Below are 19,448 nucleotides of genomic sequence, written 5' to 3' on the forward strand. Positions count from 1 at the left end.
GGGGCAACGGTTGACTCTGTCACCCAGTGGCCCCTTGGTGATCCTGGATGGAACAAACAAATATATAGCCATCAGCCACTTCATTATTCTCATTTATGAGAAACTGAAAGATTTGCTTGGTCCCATAAGCAAAGAACCTACAGGGGTGCTAACCGAGTTGGCCTTTTCTGACTCAGTTGACTCTTTTAGACCACGTTGGCCCAGGGAAGTGTGTAAAGGTCAGTAGAGTCCCAGTGGCCAGAATGGAGGACAAGACTGTCCTTCTGCTGCCCTAGCCCACATTCCACATGTGTGTCACACTTATCTGTCTTCAGGGCTGGTTCCTCTGGTGCAGTGCCAAGCCTGGGGCCTGGGCACGGGTGACAGGTGTGTTGGTTTTTTGCAGCATTCAGCGGGCATGGAGAGAGCACCTGCAGAGACAAGATGTGGTGGAGAAGAGGAGTCCGTCGCCACCGTCCATCTCCTCGGACAAGCTCAGCAGCTCAGTCAGCATGAACACCTTCTCCGATAGCAGCACACCCGTGAGTGCTGCCCCACCTTACCCCCTTCCCAGGGTCTGGCTCACGTCCTTGGCCTGGGTTGGGAGTCACCGCGAGGATCTGTGTGGGCCGTTTGCAGTTGCTGCCCTCTCCTGGGATCTGGCTCACGTCCTGGCATGGGCGGGGTGGGTGCCACAGCGTGGATCTCTGTTGGAACAGAGATGATTCAAGGACACAAAGGTACTCAATCAAGTCTAGAGGAATCGAATTGCCATGTTCCTCCTTTGTGCTGTCCCTGGCCTGTGTGTGTTACACAAATGGGATTTTGGTCTGTTCATTACAACAATCTGCTTGTGGGGCCTCGTATTAGGCCCTGTAGGCCTCATGTGGGCCTCATGTAGGCCTCGTGTGGGCCATGTGTGGGCCTTGTGTGGGCCTCAGGTGGCCATGTGTGGGCCTCGTGTGGGCCTCATGTAGGCCTCGTGTAGGCCTCATGTAGGCCTTGTGTGGGCCTCGTGTGGGCCTCATGTAGGCCTTGTGTGGGCCATGTGTGGGCCTCATGTAGGCCTCGTGTAGGCCTCGTGTGGGCCTCGTGTGGGCCTCGTGTGGGCCTCGTGTGGGCCTCGTGTGGGCCTCCTGTAGACCTTGTGTGGGCCTTGTGTGGGCCTCCTGTAGGCCTTGTGTGGGCCTTGTGTGGGCCTTGTATGGGCCTTGTGTGAGCCTTGTGTGGGCCTCCTGTAGGCCTCGTGTGGGCCTTGTGTGGGCCTCCTGTAGGCCTCCTGTAGGCCTCCTGTAGGCCTTGTGTGGGCCTTATGTGGGCCTCATATGGGCCTTGTGCAAGCCTCATGTTGGCCTTGTGTGGGCCTTGTGCGGGCCTCATGTGGGCTTCAGGTGGCCCTTGTGTGGGCCTTGTATGGGCCTCATGTTGGCCTTGTGTGGGCCTTGTGTGGGCCTCATGTTGGCCTTGTGTGGGCCTTGTGTAGGCCTGTGTGAGCCTCATGTGGGCTTCAGGTGGCCCTTGTGTGGGCCTTGTGTGGGCCTCAAGCAGGCCTCGTGTGGGCCTCGTATTGGCCTTGTGTAGGCCTTGTGTGGGCTTCATGCTGGTCTCATGTGGGCCTAGTGTAGGCCTTGTGTGGGCCTCGTGAGGGCCTTGTGTGGGCCACATGTAGGCCCTGAGAGGCTCATTTGGGCCTCATGTGGGTGCGGGCCTGGCTTGGGCCTCGTGGGGGTCTCGTGTAGGCCTCATGTGGGCCTCATGTAGGCCCTGTGAGGCTCATGTATTCCTCATGTGGGCCTTGTATGGACCTTGTGTGAGCCTCATGCGGCCTGGTGTGGGCCTTGTGAGAGCCTCGTGTAGCCTGGGGGGATGATGATCCTGCCATACTTGTGAGAATTCGAAAGAGAACTTTTTCAGGAAGGACAGAAAGGGGGTTCAGCACTCTGGGCCAGGCCAGTGACCCATGAGGCTGGTGGGGACGTGGTGTGCAGGGGCTGAACAGGGCAAGGCTCCACCAAAGGCCAACCTGCTCCGCTGCTGGACGTGTGTTGTCAGGTGTGGACGGGGCGCGGCCATTGCCCGTTGTGGCTGTTCCTTCAGGAGAAGCTAGCGATGTGGATTTTGAAGTGTCCACCACAAAGATTGAAAAGGTAAACAGATCTTACCTGCACAGCCCAGAACAACTGGCCCATGGGTCACCAGGTTCAGATCCTTGGGTGACACAGTGAAGGCAGAAAGGAATCTGGTGAAAATGTGTATTTTAATAAACACCAAATTCAGGGAGAAATCAGTCATCAGGCATTTCTACAGTAGGATTTGGTGGATTTAGACAATGTGCTGATGTTTAAACAGTCATTGATATGCTGAAAAGTTTGGACCCAAAATATATAATTTATTTTAAACTGTTCATTACTACTTTGCTGACTTGTAAAAAGGTTTCTTGACATTCAGAATAGTATGTGCTCATTGGGATCAAGCAGAAGTTACTTTACAATGTGTTCTGATGATTATATTATACATTCTTTAATTTTTTTACATGTCGGCATGTGGTTTTTAAGGAGGGGGAATAGGATGTGTTTATAGCTGTAGAATTTCTTTTGTTGTTTTTTTTCAACGAATAGAGAAATGGAATGTTAAAGGACTATTTCTTGGTGGCATGGCTAGTGCATGCAGAAATCTCAGCACTAGAGGGCGCGTGTGAGCCATGCTGGAAAATGCCTGGGCTTTTGGCATTTGCATATAGTCTATGATTTGTGAATAAAAAATAAACTGCAAATCGGGTGCTTAGGAAGCATTTAAATGCCAACAGAACATGTAGATTAAATGACCTGGAAGATGCTATTTGAGGGATGGAAATTCAGTCTCAGAAATTCTTTTTCTCAACCAGTTAAAAGTTTGGCTTGACTGCCCGCCCCCAATGAGGACAATTACCAAACTCTGGGAGGCCCAGGACCCAGTAACTTCGACCAAGCCTTGGGCTTAACATCTGGGCTTTATGTGACTCCTAGGATAAGTGTGGCTTCTCTGCTGTCCATGTGGACTCCAGCACTCTAGGATTTGGGGTGTGAGCGCACATGTTCCCCACTGGCTCTGCCATCTCTACTCACCTCTGTGCATCATTCTATCCACCCTCCACGAGCCCGACTCCTCAGTGCTCTGCCGTTTGCAAATAGAGATTTCCTATGTCCCTGGCAGTTTCATTTGTCCCGAGGAGAGATAGCTGGCAGGGACCCTCCCCATACTTGCTGCCCCTTCAGTTCTGGGTCACAGGACAAGGCTTACTGAAGGTCAGACAACTCTCTTCTGACCTCACCACACCACCACCCCCCCCAGTTGCACAAAGGGCAAGGGTGAAGATGGGTGATCAATCATCCATTGGAAAGGAGGCGGGTCCTGCCTAGAATTCTAATGGAGGCTGCCAATGGTCATAAACAACTTTGGCATTAGCAGCAATGTGACATTAAGTGTATAAAAGTCAAGCATAACAGTATGAGAGGGGAGGAGAGGAGATAAGATTGAGAGGTGCTGGCCTTTGAACTGAGGCCTTTGCACTGGCTAGGCAGACACTCTATTTGTTTTTGGTGTTGCTTAGATAAGGCCTCCCACTTGTGTTCTTGCTGACCTCCATTTACCTACCTCCACCTGCCTCTTGTGAAGCTGGGATTCCAGCTGTGTACCACCATGCCCAGACCCAAGAAACACTGTTCATAAACTCTGTTCCTGTTGTTGCAAGTTGCTACAGCAAACTCAGCTCCTTGAACTCCCTTGAGTCCCAGGTCCCAGGGCTCTGCTCAGGAAGATTCGTCCCCATATCCATGTGGGCACAAAGGAGCCCAAGGGAAGAGGGAGTGCTTCTCTCCCACCTCAGCATACAGCCAGGCCCATTGGGGCTCACAGATCTCCTGGAGCCCGAGATAGGAAGGCTCGCTTTCCCTGCCTCTAGTGGGTGGACCTTAGGTTTCTGGGCCTGGAGGACACAAGCCCTGGCCTGCAAGGGCTGCGCTTGAAAGGGATGAGGAGCCAGCTGTGAAAAGCCTTCAGTCCTGCTGGACACCATAAAACCCGCACAGTGTTGTCTGCTCGTTTCCCACAGAAAGGCTCTGTCCAACTCCAAGGCTGCAAGCTGAGGCCTGACTTGTGCATCATCTCGCACGCTGAACCTGGGCTCCTGCTTTGAGCTCTTGCCAGTCTTCTGAAATCACATCAGCTGTGTGTCCTGTCCCCTCTACGGACCTCTAACGTGGCCTCCACTGGAAGCCAACCCCGCCCCCTCTGGTGGGGAGCTCTGCAGCCTTGCTGGTGGCCCCTAAAATGACTGCCTGTCCTCCTGCCCGCCTGTCCTCCTGTCTACTCATTCTCCTGTCCTCCTGTCTGTCCAGACCTAGCGGCCTTGCCTTGGCAGAGTCCCGGGGCTGAGCCGAGTGTCCTGTGGATGGTCTGGGCCTTGCTTAGTGGTTAAAGAGCCAGCAGAGGCTTCTTCAGGGAAATACATAACAACAGTTCAGCATTAGAGGTGTGAGCTCTCAGGTGGTGTGAGCTCTCAGGTGGTGCGAGCTCTCAGGTGGTGCGAGCTCTCAGGTGTGTGAGCTCTCAGGGGGTTGAGATCTCAGTTCATCCTCACCATTAACCAGAGCAGAGCCCTTGCTATGGGCCACACAGGCGCTGTCGTTGGCTTCAGTCGGCTCAGTGGTGGGGTGAAGGAGGCAGGTACTGCTGTTCCTCCCATATTACAGATGGCAACACGGAGACACTAGCTGCACCCCTCACACTGCTCACTGACTCGGCTCCGTGCCTCCCTCTGCCTGGCACACGAGCCCTTGTGAACAACACACACATGTATATTGGCTGACTGAAGCATAGCAATCAGCCAGTGCATTTCTGAGACTATTCCACAATTTTATGTCTAGAAATACTGAATTAAACAATTGAAAAAAAATCCATTTGATTTTAGACATGGCCTCTTGTGTGGCTCTCTGGTTAAAATTTCCAACACCGCTGTTGAAATGGCAAATTTGAGAGCAATGAGAGGAAAGCTGATGTTATGTGAGTGGTGTGAGCATCCTAACGCGTCATGTGATGACTGAACATCAGAACTTAGAATGGGAAGGGGGTAGCGTTATGGGTCTCAAACTTAACAGTTAACTTTTTTGCCTTAAAAATACCAGTGACCAGGCACCAGTGGCTCACACCTGTAATCCCAGCTACTCAGGAGGCTGAGAACTGAGGCTTGTGGTTTGCAGCCAGCTCAGGCAGAAAAGTTGGTGACTCTTTTTTGGGGGGGTCTGGTTGTGGGGCCTGAACTCTGGGCCTGGGCACTGTCCCTCAGCAATTCAGCTCAAGGCACTCTACCAATTGAGCCACAGCGCCACTTCCGGCTTTTTTCTTTTTTCTTATGTGGTGCTGAGGAATCGAACCCAGGGCCTTATGCATGCAAGGCAAGCGCTCTACCACTGAGCCACCTTCCCAGCCCAAGTTGGTGACTCTTATATCCAACAAACCGTTCAGAAACAAAGCTGGAAGTGGTGCTGTGGCTCAAGTGGTAGACTGTTAGCCTCCAGCACATAAAGGCTCAAGGACAGCACTCAGGCCCCGAGTTCAAGCCCTAGACAAAAACTAAATAAAATTTAAATAAAAATATACAAATATAATAAATAAAATTAAAAATATATTCATAGTGATAAGACAAAGGACAGCAGAAGAGGATACTTTGTATATTATTAGTAAATTATTATTAGTAAATTTCCTGTGATAAAAATGCATGTACATTCAGCTCCCAGATCAGAGATTTGTAGGTTTGCTAGTGAAATGTAATAGAAAGAAACTGAACTTTGAGACTAATCTTCTTTTCTGAAGTCATTTGCATATCCTGCTTGATAAATCCAGAAAAAAACGTGGAGATCGTCAAAGGTTTTCTAAGCCTCGTTTAGCTCAAGTGGATTTCCTCTGTGGTCGCACCAATTATTCCCCTTGGTTCCCATTTTTTATGGCTCATGGACTGAGACTGGCCTGGTGAGAGAACATGACAACACAGTGTCTCCGGGGGCTGGGTATGGTGGAGCATGTCTGAAATCTCAGCTACTTGGGAAGTAAAGATTGGGAGGATTAAAGAACAAGGCTCGCTTGGGCAAAATGGTAATAAGACCCCATCTCAACCAGTAAGTCCTGGGTAGTGATGAATGCCTGTGATCCCAGTTATGCAGGACACACAGAATGCTAGAGAATAAAATCTATAAAATCTACCTAAAAATAAGAGGGAAAAAAGGGCTATGGCTCAAGTGGATAGAGCACTTGCCTAGCAGACATAAAACCCTGAGATCAAACCCCAGGGTTGTTTGACAAACAAACACAACAGCTCTGCCACATGTCTGCAGGAGAGAGGACTTTCTCTGTTTGCAACTGGATACTCAGCTCCCCAGAGCTGGCCTGGTTTTAGCAGGTTTGGTACAACATCATGAGTCCCTTTGAGGGTTCCCAAGAAATGAAAGCAGAATCTGCTTTCAGTGATACTCAATTCTGTTTACTCAAGATGCCTTGGGAAGCATGGAGAGCAAGGTTGGAACTCTTGCTCCATTGGGATTGAGGCCCAATGCCTGGTCATGACTCGCATGCTATGTCTCAGAACAAACAGGTGCATTTATACTCTGAGGTTGGATGGCATACTACAAAAGTAATACTTTAGGCTTTTATTTTCCTGTTGCTCTCATTACAGCTTTGTTTTCCACTTCTGAAGATACAACTTGTTTGCATCTGAGCTGAGCATGGTAGTACATAAATGATCCCAGCTTTGGAGGAAGTGGAGGCAGGAAGATCAGGAGTTCAAAGCCATTGTAGGCCAAAGTAGGGAGACCTTATTTCTGACAGGGTGTTGGACTGTGTGATGGCTTAAATGGTAGAGCGCTTGCCTCGTTCAATCCTCAGAACCATTAAAAAATAAAAATAACACCGTTGCTGCATAACAAGTAGGCCTCTCCTGAGAGCAGAGATGTGAGGCTAGGTCATTCTTCCTTGCAGAGCTGAGGGGAGAAGGGTGGGGATCCCCACTCTGCAGGGGTAACAGGATCAAGCTCCTTTCTAGCCACTCACAAGCCCCTCACCAAGGCCTTTCCTTCCCTGCCCCCCCCCACCATGCTGGTTCCTGGGCAGGGCCAGCTAACGGCCTGGGGAGGAGGCTGCAGCTCCTGTGGTTAAAGGAGCTGTTTGGGTGGTCCTGGCTTTCAGCACAGTGCCTACGTATTGGTCGATGGACAGAGTGTGACCTGCTGAACCAACTCCACCACTGGAAGTTAGGCCTGCCCTGAGGCTGGGCAGGACACACGTCAGCGTCCAGAACATCCATCTCTATCAGACTGTTAGTGCCCTTCTGAGACGCGGCCCCCAGCTTACACCACCTCTGGAGGAAGCTGCTGTGGAGGGAGACGTCTTGTTACAAAGTCTCGGCCTCTTTGGTGGGGAGCTGGGCCTTGAAAGAGGATTTCTGGGGGCCCTTGCCAATTCAGTCTTGAGAGCTGTAGAATTATAGAGCCATGTGCCACTCAATAATTCAATAACCTAGATTTTCCAGGTCAGGAGCAAATTATGGTCTCATGCCCAGCTGTTATAAATTTATATCCCTTAAGTTCTAATGTTTCAGCACCCAACGTTGTACTCCATTTGTCTCTCAGACCCCAAAGTAGTACAGATTCTGTCACCTTATTTGTCCCCAAATCAAGATGAAAGTAACATATATATGTATATATATACACACACACACATATATTACTTCTTGGTATCTACCCAATTATTGATAAACATCTTTTCCCCCAACAACCCCATCTTAAAAAATAAGTATTTTTTCAAAGTTTCAGGAGTATAATATAAAAATGTGTATGACTGTGAAAACATGTATTTTTGTATAAAACAATTCTTGGTTTATGATTTTTACACACCATACATTTTTGTATAAATAACACGAATCTTGTCTTGCTGGGCCCCCAATCCATGGGACCCTCTTTGGGAAACAGCGTTCTAGAGTCTGTGGTTGTTAGAGCTAGGGTTTCCGAGTGGCTTAGTAGTACAGCTCTCAGGAGCTGTCCTGGGTACAGGACTCCAGCTGGGGTTTTTCATTTTCTCAGTGGCTCTGAGCGCATGGTGCATGCAAACTCTGCTGAGTATGGATTAGTGGAGCTGGAGCAGGGTCCACACCAGCTCCTGTGTTCTCTGGAAGGCTCAGAAGCCTAAGGCTCTTTTGCCCTTTCCTCTTACAAACAAGTCATCTTTGATGAAGAGAGACAGATATTTCCATCCTGGAGTAGCCCACATCATTTACTCCCTACAAATATCTGCTGTCACCTGTGTGCCAGGCTTCTGTCAGACAAGGAGAAGACAGTGATCATTCAATGAAGACTGCACTATTTATACATGCAGTGCTGGAGTTTGAACTCAGGGCCTCCTGTTTGCAAGGTATGCACTCTTACCACGGGAGCCATGTCTCCAGCCCAGTAACTCAGGCACTTCCTGTAACAAAAGCACAACTTTCAGGATCTACCCAATGACTTTCCTTTCATTGTAAAGATACAGCAAGAATTGTTATTAACAAGATCAGACTGCTGGGATGGACATCTTCTATAGCAGAATGTCTTAGAATATAGCTTCGGGCAGATTAGTTTTATAGAATTTTAACAGATGGCAATTGGCAGGGAGGAGGTGAAATAAATCAACTCATTTGTTCAAGACTTCTTCTCTTCTTATTAAATTAATGTGAAGTCTGCACCTGCAAGAACACTGTTTTTGCATTTCCAAGCTCCTTTGATCAATCCTTCATGTCTTATTGAACTGTGATCCACAGAACACAGTTTGAGTACCAAAATTCTCTTGTAGTAGTTGTTAAAGAAAAAGGTTCCCAGAGCTGGAATTTCTTTAGTGTCTGAATAACAAAATTAATGCGAGTTGAAATATGTGTTGTATAAAGCTTCCAGTTAAAGTTTTATACATGCTGTCTCCTTTTTATAGGCCTGTATTATAGGGCTGTGTTATGCAAGTAAAACTTTTAATAAGTAAGCTCACCTATAAAACTTCTTACATGAACTGCTTGGTAGAGTTTATATATATGTAAAAAAAATCAAGTTCATTCAACACAACAACACTAGTAGGAGGTGAATATTTTCTCCTTTAATTCTTCTTGTTCCTAAGAGATTAAAATCTCAGCTCTATTTCCTGTCAAGGTTGGATCTGCATGTGTAATTCTTACTGAGGCACCATTCAGCCTTCTGTTACTAGACTTAGGGAGCAGGGAAAGTTGTAGGCCCATCCTTCCCAGGAGGGCAAGGCCAAGTGAGTTCTGTAAAGGGAGACAAGGACCTTGGGCCACAGAGGCCTCCTTGGCCTAATCCTCCCACCTGAGGGACTCCATGAAGGCAGGGAGGGGAGGGGAAGGGAGGAAAGGGATGAGAGGAGGGGAGGAGGGACGGGGTCTTAGGGGAAGTGCCTTCTGTGCAAACCTGAGGCAGGTGGTTGGAGGAGGGTATCTCCAATCAATTCTTAAGTATTTCATGGAGCTGCAGTTTGGCTTTTCATCCTGAAAAGGATCATAATTGATTTTACTTACTTTGGTTTTTATATTATAAACATTATTCATTAATTATTTCAGCATTTTCTAGATAAGAATCACTTCAGGAACTTTAAGAAAAGTATATAGAAACCTATAAAAATGTAGATTCTAGGATATTTACCAAAATATCTGAGGAAAGGGACCTGGGATTTTGTATCTAGAGTCTCAGATAGTTGGATGCGGTGGCTCATGCCTGTAATCACAGCTACTCTCAGGAGGCTGAGATCTGAAGATCACAGTTCGAAGGCAGCCTGGACAGACCAATCAGAGGAGAGGAGAGGGGAGGGGAGGGAAGGGGAGGGGAGGGGAGGGGAGAAGAGGACTCTTACCTCCAATTAACCACTAAAAAAGCTAGAAGTAAAGCTGTGGCTTAAATGCTAGAGTGCCAGCCTTCAGAGAAAAAGCCAAAGGAGAGTCTAAAGCCCTGAGTTCAAGCCCCAGTACTGGCACAAAAAAAGTCTCAGATAATCTTCATCATTGTTAAAGTCTAATAGGAAGTACCAAATGCTAGAAATTGGAAAAGTAATGGTTTTATTGGTGTTAGTATTTTTGGAAATGTACATGACCAAAACATGGAGGAGTTTGGTTTTCTCTCAGTGTTTGTATTTTGGCATTGTGTAGATGTGGTTTGAGGAGGAGCTGAGGGAAATATTGTGATACCAAAGTAATCCCCACTGTGTTTTGTGGATTTGCCTCCATTCAGTGACACTGATCGTACAGAGCATTGTTTTTTTTTTTATCACATTTAAGATTCTGTCTCGGTCAGGGTAAGATAGAGCAATGTGCTCTTCAAACAACGTTCCTGGTGGCCAGGCTAGTTGGGTTTTAACCCTAGAAGAAATGTATTCAATGAGAACTAATTAGACAGGTTTCAGATGATTCTTCACTGTGGCTATGACAATTACTTAGTTGCAGTGAAAAGGTATTAAGCAATTTAAGTATTAGCTGATCAGTGTCAGTTACGATGGAAAAATGTTAATTATGGCACATAACTGACAAGAAAGAGGAAAGAAAGATGACACACAGAATCAAAGTAGGAGTATCTCAATCCGTTCTTTACAGTTGTCCCTCACCACAGTGTGTAATGACAATCATATATGCAGATTAATTGTGATACAACTAAAATACTACTCATTTCATTCAGAGCTCAAAAAACATCTGAACACAATGGGTAAAAGAAGGTTTCCTATCAACATCTTCAGCTCCTTTCAGAGAAAGCAAAGCATTTGTGAGACCATGTTATGTTTCTAAACTGGGTTTATTCCACTCCACAAAACATTGTTAGAATTCTGGAACACAGTTGCCAGCATTTTTTATGTTGCAATCACTGTGGATTGATTTTAAGAAGACTGATATTTTCCACATGCTAAAATCCGGGAAAGGTGTTTTAGAAGTAGACGTTGGAGTTCCTGGACTCCCACAGCCCCATCTGGAAGGGAAATGCCTTTGTACTCTATGCCTGTGAGTTCATTAGAATTATTTGTCCCTAACACTGTACCCAGACTGATTCTAGCTTAAAAGAGACTGCTGCTTCCATGTAGGAGACAGACCTGATTGCCTCTCATGGCCCTGTATTGTTAGGGTTAAGTAAATGGGTAGAAGACCAAGCTATTTAATGCAAATGGATTTTCAAGAAAGTCTCTCTGCTAAATTCTTAATGGAAGAACTTCATCTGTATCCAGCAGCACTGTGACCCGCTTCAGAGATGACATCATTGGGTGTCATGTGGCTCTTTATTCCCTGCAGGCTCAGGAGCAGATAATCTGTGCAGATCAGGAGACCCCGATTTGTGCTGTGAGAATCTTTAGCAGAGGAGCCTGGGGCTAGAGGGAGACAGACAGACCCATGTGCACATATGTGTGGTGTGCAGGGCTTGTGGAATTCCCAGCTTTTTTTTAATGATTCACTTTAAAAGTAGACACCAAGACAAGGGGAAGTGCATTGGTTGCTTTGGACTAAAACATTGAGATCAGGAACTTTACCTGGACTCCTCTGTACTTCTATGTCTTCAATGTGAAGAACACAAGCAAAAGAAGAAAAACAGCCAGCTTCATTTTCCATAGAGCTCTCTTTCCCATCATCAATACATTTCTTCACTAAGAGCTGCCTGAGCGTGGTTGAGAGCCGAAGGCACAGAGCATTTCCCTGGTAGTGTGCTGGGTGGAAACATTTCAGGTAACCCTACCTGCTAACAGGGTGGCCCCTGTAGGATTTCTTTCAAAGCTGCTTCTGCAAACCACCCTCTCCTCTCAAATGGGCCGGAGTGTTTCTTCAGCACCATGGACAGCTCCCAGCAGCCCGTGACCTCGTGGGACTGTGACCCTGCCAAGCATTCCAACAGTGTAAGTTCCTCTGATGTCTGTCATGGAGTTTAAGCCTGTCATGTTGTCATCTAGGAGGAGAGGAATCTCCCACGTCTGAACAAGTCAGGTTGCACTTAAGCTATAAAGAGTGACAGCCTTCGTCGGTTTCTAACTTCAGGATTAACCGTTTAAAATATGGCTTTAGAGAGTGTGAATGTATTACTGTAAAATTGCTTTAGTATTGGCTTCACTCCTATGCAACTCCTCAGTGCTTTGAATTTTGAGAAGCTTGCTTTTAAAAATCAATCAAAAATGAGTCTCCTGGTAGTTGGACAAATGAGTTGCTTTGGAAACAGCATTTTCAGATACACATGTAAATTGTTTAAGATGTACAAGCTGTTGCTCTTTGTAAGTACGTCCTTTTGTAAAGCACTTTGTGTTCATACTCATTTTGAGAAATCAAACTCTTGTCAATTATACTTTCAATTACCAAAAAAGAGCAACTGTCTAGGTGTTCTAGTATGGGGACCTCCAGGGGCCTTTATAAATGTTTACATTTATTGGCAGGGAAGGAAAAGCCTTGGGGAATGGGGAGGACAGATTCTTTGACAAAATATTTAGCTGAGAACAATTGACGTGATTCAGTTTCAAAGTAGTCCAATTTAACTTGTGGACCAAAAGATTTTTTTTTAAAAATGTTCCTTTCCCCAAATCACCTTTTACACTCTTCTTAAAAACCACTGAACATGTAGTTCTGGGGTATTAAGATGATCTCAGAATGAATGTAGAAAGGATGCTTTGGATTACTAGCCAGGTGAGCCAGTAGATATTTTGATTAACTATTCAAATTTATCTGAGAGAACAGAGTGTCACTTAACTTAAGAAATAATTGTCTTTTCCAGGCTAGTTTAGAGCATAGTTTTGGACAATTAGTTATGTTGAAACTTTTATTTTAAAAATCATATCAATCTTATATTATCATAAGATAAAATGTATTCCCCTCAATCGTTCTTCTCTTATTTAAAAATTAGCAGTAAAAATTAATAGTAAATGCAATTTACTTTGCGAAACCTCCAATTCAAATATAGCTAATTCTTTCTTTTATAGGCAATTTTTAAGTGAATTGCTACAGCACTTCACTTCTCGATAATTTGGCATTTGATTTTTGGATAAATGCTATTTACATTTTGACAGTGTATAGAGTGTATAATTTTATAGGATGTGACTTAATTTTATATTACTGAGATCTTATTATACATTTTGTCAGCTTTACTCAGTAGATCAACTGACGATTTTCCCAACTGATGTCAAAATTTAAAAGAACTTGGCTTTTAAAAAAAAAGAGGAGGTAGATTGGTAATTCCAGTTCTTTTCACTTTATTTTCCCAGAGTTCATAATTCTGCTTGGAATTTTATAGGTGCATAGTGTTTTTCACATACTGAATGAACCTCTGTGATCTTAAAGTTCTATTGTTCCTTTACGAGCTATACCTATGCTTTTCTACTGGTGCATTTTGGATAAATCATTCTTGCTGACTAGACTGCAGACTTGTAATCCATAGAACCAAGACTCATTTTGTACTAAGTTGCTGCTTCATATTTTGAGATGGGGGAAGAGGGATTGCGCCAGATTCAGAAATTGATCCCCGTCAATACTTGTCTCCATCTCTGTCATTCAAGGACATAATTCACTTAGATATTACCAGAAGTGTATCATGCTATATTTGTTGCTTTTTTGCAAGCTTCTTACTGATATATTTATAAGCATGGCTATCTAGTATATGTATATTGTAGTTGAGATTTGGTTTTCTGTGTATTTATTTCACCAGAAATTGTTGCTCCTTTACAACATAAAATATATGTTGGCTTCTGGTGTGATAGACTTTCAATCATTATCAGAAGAGTACAAGTCACTTGAACAGTAGGAAAACAGTCAAAGCTACTTAAACCATGAGATCTTCACATTCTTTTTGCTTTTTTAAAAAAACAAAAACAAAAAACAACCAACATTCTGTTGGTAGCAGATGTTTGTGAGCAATCTTAACTTTAGTTGACTGACTTTTGTTTCCTGCCAGTGTCAAATGTGCCCAGAGATCTCTTTTATTGTGATCCTCCACCATTGCAGGTTTCATAACCTTTGACCCAGGGGTTCGTTTTGCTTGGCTGGAAACCTCTGGAGTTAGGATCCTTTGCAGGATGGCTGAATAGATAAAAGTGATTGATGGTGATCTTACGGTTAATGTCAACCTTTCTGGTACTGGGAGAGAGAATCTGTCCTTGTAAATGGTCCCAGCACCCATGGCACCACAGGCATGTCTCTGTGGCAGGGCATCCATCATGGCTCCCTCCACCAGCTGTGCCTCTTGCTGCTGTCCTAATGACGCTTCCAATAGGGGAGATGCTGAGAGATGGGTGGTTGTGACGAGGCCCCAGCAGGTACAGTGTAGAGTGGCAAGGACACCTGAGATTGCCAGCAGGTTTGGTTTAGTGCATTTACCTCCCCTAATTCTGGACAGGGCTCAGTGGGCCATAGGATGCTAAGGGTGGTATCTCAGCTTTTCAGAGACTCATTCTGCCTCAGTGCATCTCTATAGAGCTTTCTACAACTCTCACATCCAGTATCTGAAATGCTTCTGGTCAGAGATGTTTTGAATTTTGTACTTTGCCTGACTTTGAAATAGTTGCATATATGTAGTGAGATCTCCCAGGGATGGGGTTCAGTTCTACACACAGAAGTTATTGATGCTTTCATATGTAGCATATGCCCAGAGCCTGATGTGATCATTTTATTCATTTTCAATAATTTTATATGTGAAATAGAAGTTCCATGCTGTGGAATTTTCTACTCATAATGTGATAACACCACTCAGAAAATGTCATATTTTGGAGTATTCTGGGTTTTGCACTTTTTTTAAATTACCGAGCTTTTTGAATTACTCAAGCTTTATCAAGTGAGTTCTATCCTTACAACATCGTGTTGCTGACTGCTCCCTGACTCAGTTCCACTCATCAGAGACATCCTTACTTTATCTTAAGTGATTAATGGGACTATGCAACATGGTAGGGCTGGTTTATAGAAAATAGTATTAGAAAAGATGGAGTCATCTGAACTGTTTCTGAGAATAGAACTGAAGAGAGCTTAGAGATATTTTCCAAAGAGAAAAGTCTGTCTGTATACCAGATTCTTCTCATTTTATTTCAAATCCCAGGTCCCCTAAATGAATCTGCCCTCCTGTCAAAAACAAGCACCAGCCCAGAGTCTCCAAAGCACAGGCAGCCAGCCATGGGGAAGGCTGGTCAGGCCTTCTTTGAACACTGGCTGTCTTTTCCAGGCCTTCTTTGCCAGTGCTCTGAGGCCTCCCCTCCCCTTGGGTTTCTGACATGTTAAATGTGTTAACATTTAACTTGTCACACTGTCACACAATGCTGGGTTCCATCCCTGGGACCAGCACCATTTAGTACCCAGCACATTGCTGTGGCTTTGGTGGCACAGAATGCTATCCCAGAGCTTGAACTCTAACCTCTGTTTACCACCATGGAAGGGAAGGAGCATTTTTGTTTTGGCTACTTTGGAACTGATGAATCTGTGCTGGGAGAGCCTGTGTTGGTCCAGAAAGCATGTCTATTGACTCTCTACAAGATAGGGATATGCCTTTTAAAGTGACCTGCACAGGCTCAAGGTAGGGCTTTGGCAGTAGATAGGCATGGCTCCCAGCCTTTGGCACCTTGTGGGAAGTCCTCTGAGTCCCTCCATGTTTGGAACAGGTCTAGATGCTGGGGATGTCAATGCAGGCCTTGTGTCTGGATTGACTTGGATGGTTTTTCTTCTGATGGAATAATAATATAAAGAATAATCTATGTTTTTGTTTGGCTAAATAGTCTTACCAAAGTAGTGTTATCTAATGAATCCAAGTCATCATGGAGTAAATTCTCTCATGTCATTAGGTTTTGTTATGAACATTATTTTTTATCTCTTTCCTACTTTTTACTTCCTCTATGAGGAAATTTTATTCATAAGAGGGAAACCAACTTACTTCAGGCCAGATCACCTTTTGGACTCAAAGGCTGAGCTGAAAATGAGTTTACTGACTCCAAAAGGAACTCCTACATGATCTATAAGGGACCACAAGATTTCATTTTATAGAAACATGAAGGAACATATAACTTTGTTTTGGTTAGTGTTTGTGCTGGTCCTGGGGCTTGAACCTCAGCTTTTTGGTAATTAATTGGAGACAAGAGTCTCACAGACTTTCCTGCTTGGGCTGGCTTCAAACCATAGTCCTCAGAGCTCAGGAGTAGCTAGGATTACAGCGTGAGCCCCTAGCACCAGCTTGGATGTACCAGTTTTTTTTTAAACCTTGGAATTGCCTTTAAGTTTAAGCTTCCTCCTAAAGCAGTGAGTTTCCCATCATCAGATATGTGCATGTACAGACAACATGGCTGCATCAGAGATGCTGTAGAAAGCGATTCCTTATTAGGGCATGTGTGTGTGTATGTGTGTGTGTGTGTGTGTGTGTGTGTGTGTGTGTGTGTGTGTGTGTGTGTGTGTATTATACCAAAGGACCTCTAAGCACTTTTCCAACATTTACTTGAAGAGGATATATCAGTTCTGAAAAATCAACCTTGATTCAGCCTGGTATAAGTTCAAAAACTGGTATGATTCTTCCCATCCTTCCTGAACCATGCATTCATTCAATGAGTAAGAAAGGGAAGAATTGGAAAATGAACTAAAAAGCAAACTTAAAGCTTTTGTTGTAAACCTCAGGAGTTGTGGAAAACAACAGAAAGGAGAGTAGCATGGGTACCTGTTAGAGAAGAAAAAGATAGCTAGGACTTCCAATTTATCTCTTTAGTGTTGAGTTGGAACACCTTTGTACAACTACTTAAGATAATAATTTTCAAAAGCAAATGATCTCTTCCTTACATCTAACATGGAGATGCTAGAGTGTATAGGAATGTAGCACATAAGAATTTACTGATTTCTCAGGATCTTCTATCCAGGATCCTTGGCCTGTTTGATATTAACTTCTCTTCAGTGTTGGCTGATTTCAGTCTTCCCAGTTACAAACTCTGGAACCTGACCCTACATATTCCAGATGAAAAAAGAACTCATTAGAAGCTGACTGGAAAGCTCACTGCATTGACTCAACTCACACATAAGAAACGACAAGAAGTTGGTTGTCTGCCCCCCAGCAGCACTGCTGAATAACGGTTGGTTTCACCAGACATGGGGTCCAGTGGCCACGTGATTCCATCTTCCTACTACTTCTCCTTCGCAGGAAAGGCTCTGAAGTGGACCACACCATTAACTGTGCTGGAGCCGAGCACTAGGACTCAGAAAGCAGAAGTTGTTCCTCCAGTCAGGGGTTGGAGTAGAGAGAGTCCTGTTCCTTGCCATGATTTCTATAATTAGGTCTTTTATAAGGTAGGAAAGTGAGCTCAGAAGTGTGTGTGTGTGTGTGCACGTGCATGCGTGCATGCTCGTGCACACACACACAATGCCAATTCACAGCACTCACTGCTACAAAATTCCTTATATATATATATATATATATTTGTAAAGATATTGTACAGAGTGGGTACAGTTACATGGGTAAGGTAATTAGTACATTTTCTATCGAGCATTGTTACCCCTCCTTTGTTTTTCCCCTACCATCCCTTCCCTCCTCACCTCCCCAACTCATTCCTCCTCCCCCAAAGTTGTAAAGTTTGTTTTCAACATAGTGTCTTGTACATCTCATTGTTACAGTGGGTCAATCTGTATCCTTATTTCAGCTTTTTAAATTTCCTTTCCCCTCCCCAAATTAGAAAAATGTATATACGAGATGCAGGGCACTGGAATCAAATACAGTGACACCAGGGGTTATACCACGGGGGAATACAAGATTCCTTTATGCTCCATCTGTTCTGGTGATGGCCTGATCTGGTGGAATGCCCATGTCACACCTCACTGCTATGCCTCATCAATTCCTCCGTGCCTTCCTGGGATGGGTTTTGATCACTTTTAACCATTTACTGCTCCTGTTCAGCTAACATCCTGGGAGCATCTAGTTCTAGCCAATTTTTGGGGGGGTCCAGTCGTGGGGCCTGAACTCTTGGCCTGGGCGCTGTCCCTCAGCTCTTCAGCTCAAGGCTAGCGCTCTACCACTTGGGCCACAATGCCACTTCCGGCTTTCTTTCTTTTTGCTTATATGGTGCTGAGGAATCGAACCCAGGGCCTCATGCATGCAAGGCAAGCGCTCTACCATTGAGCCACCTTCCCAGCCCTCTAACCATTTTTGATGCTGAGCCATTCAATCATCTTTCCACAATGCCTGGTCTTGCGTGAGTACTTAATTCAGACCAGGACCTTGGTACTAGTCTGCTTGGCCAATTCCCCAGACCCCCACCCAGCACTGGGGGGCTTGTCTCGTCAGTAAAATGAGAGAGTCGGCTCCAGCCCCACGGGTCTCCAAGGGGCACCAGGGCATAACAAGACAGGGCTTGGAGATGTCTGGAGCCCAGGGCGACACAGCCACGTGATATCTCCACAAGCTGCTAACTTGAAGGGGACAAGAAAGAAGGACACTTTAACACCAGAGAGGCTTTTGGCACTTTGTCAATTTGACATTAGCCTTGAGGGTTTTTGGAATTTTGCCTGAAAAATTTTCAGCACCAAGTAGCTAAAAGCTGTGTTTTCCTGGGCTGGTGATATTCCTGTCCCCAGAGATGGCATTTAGCATTTGTGAGGATGAAGCGTGCCAGCCCCTCCGCCAGCGGCCCCCAGCCATCACAGAAGAGCAGCACTCACTCTGCAAATGGCTTTTCCCACCCACCCCTCACACCAGGAGCCCTGCCTCTGCCTTGTGCCAGCAAGAGAAGGGGCCAAGGGAGCCATCCTTGCCACAGTCATGAGTTATGTAAATGTCCTGTGCCACCCTAGGCCAAGTGGATCTGAGCAGCACCATCTGCTGATGGCAACAGAACCTTTCTAGACCTTTCAAATGTCACCTTGCTCACCTTTGTTTTCTCTCTCGTAACAAAAGAAGATTCTATGTTGTTATGTTTATATACATATGTATGTATTTATATATACATTTGTATATACAAATTCAAATATATATATATAACTATACACGCATATAGAACTCATCATTTAGAATTCATCATTCTACAATACTATGAATAAATGTTCATCTACTTATAGACTATTTCCTGAGGATCTACTCCTCACCATATGTGGCTTGGAATTGGGAATCAAAAGAAAGGAAGGGAGAGCCCTTTCCTCTTTAGCATCTGCCTTATCCTGTTATTTCTTAATGCATAATAGAGCTTTTATCATTATAAACGGAACCACAGAAACCCAATTTTTGTTTCTTCTTTAAAAATGTTTTAAATCTTCTCTTTCAGAAAACTACATTTTGAGAGTGACATTCAGTTCGTAACATTTTAAAAACAAATTGGACTTAGTTTTTTAGTCATTTCACTTTTGTCAGTGTTGATACGATTAGTTTTCCCCACTTGAATTTTTATTCTATTCTGCTCTTGAGAGGATCAATTTTTAAAATTGACTTGAATATTTTAGTATACATTTTGTTAGGGTG

General features: G+C 44.7%; 1 protein-coding gene across 1 annotated transcript in view; it reads left to right on the forward strand.

The window, feature by feature from the left end:
* Positions 1 to 956, forward strand: part of Iqcj (IQ motif containing J) — a 51,993-nt gene extending 51,037 nt beyond the window's left edge. The window contains exons 5-6 of the mRNA XM_013016138.1: positions 386 to 521; positions 921 to 956. Of these exons, the coding sequence (XP_012871592.1) occupies positions 386 to 521; positions 921 to 956 (172 nt within the window). The remainder of the gene's footprint in view (positions 1 to 385; positions 522 to 920) is intronic.
* Positions 957 to 19,448: the final 18,492 nt, after the last annotated feature.

The sequence above is a fragment of the Dipodomys ordii genome, unplaced genomic scaffold (assembly GCF_000151885.1).
Source record: "Dipodomys ordii isolate 6190 unplaced genomic scaffold, Dord_2.0 Scaffold30, whole genome shotgun sequence".
In the NCBI taxonomy this organism is placed as follows: Eukaryota; Metazoa; Chordata; class Mammalia; order Rodentia; family Heteromyidae; genus Dipodomys; species Dipodomys ordii.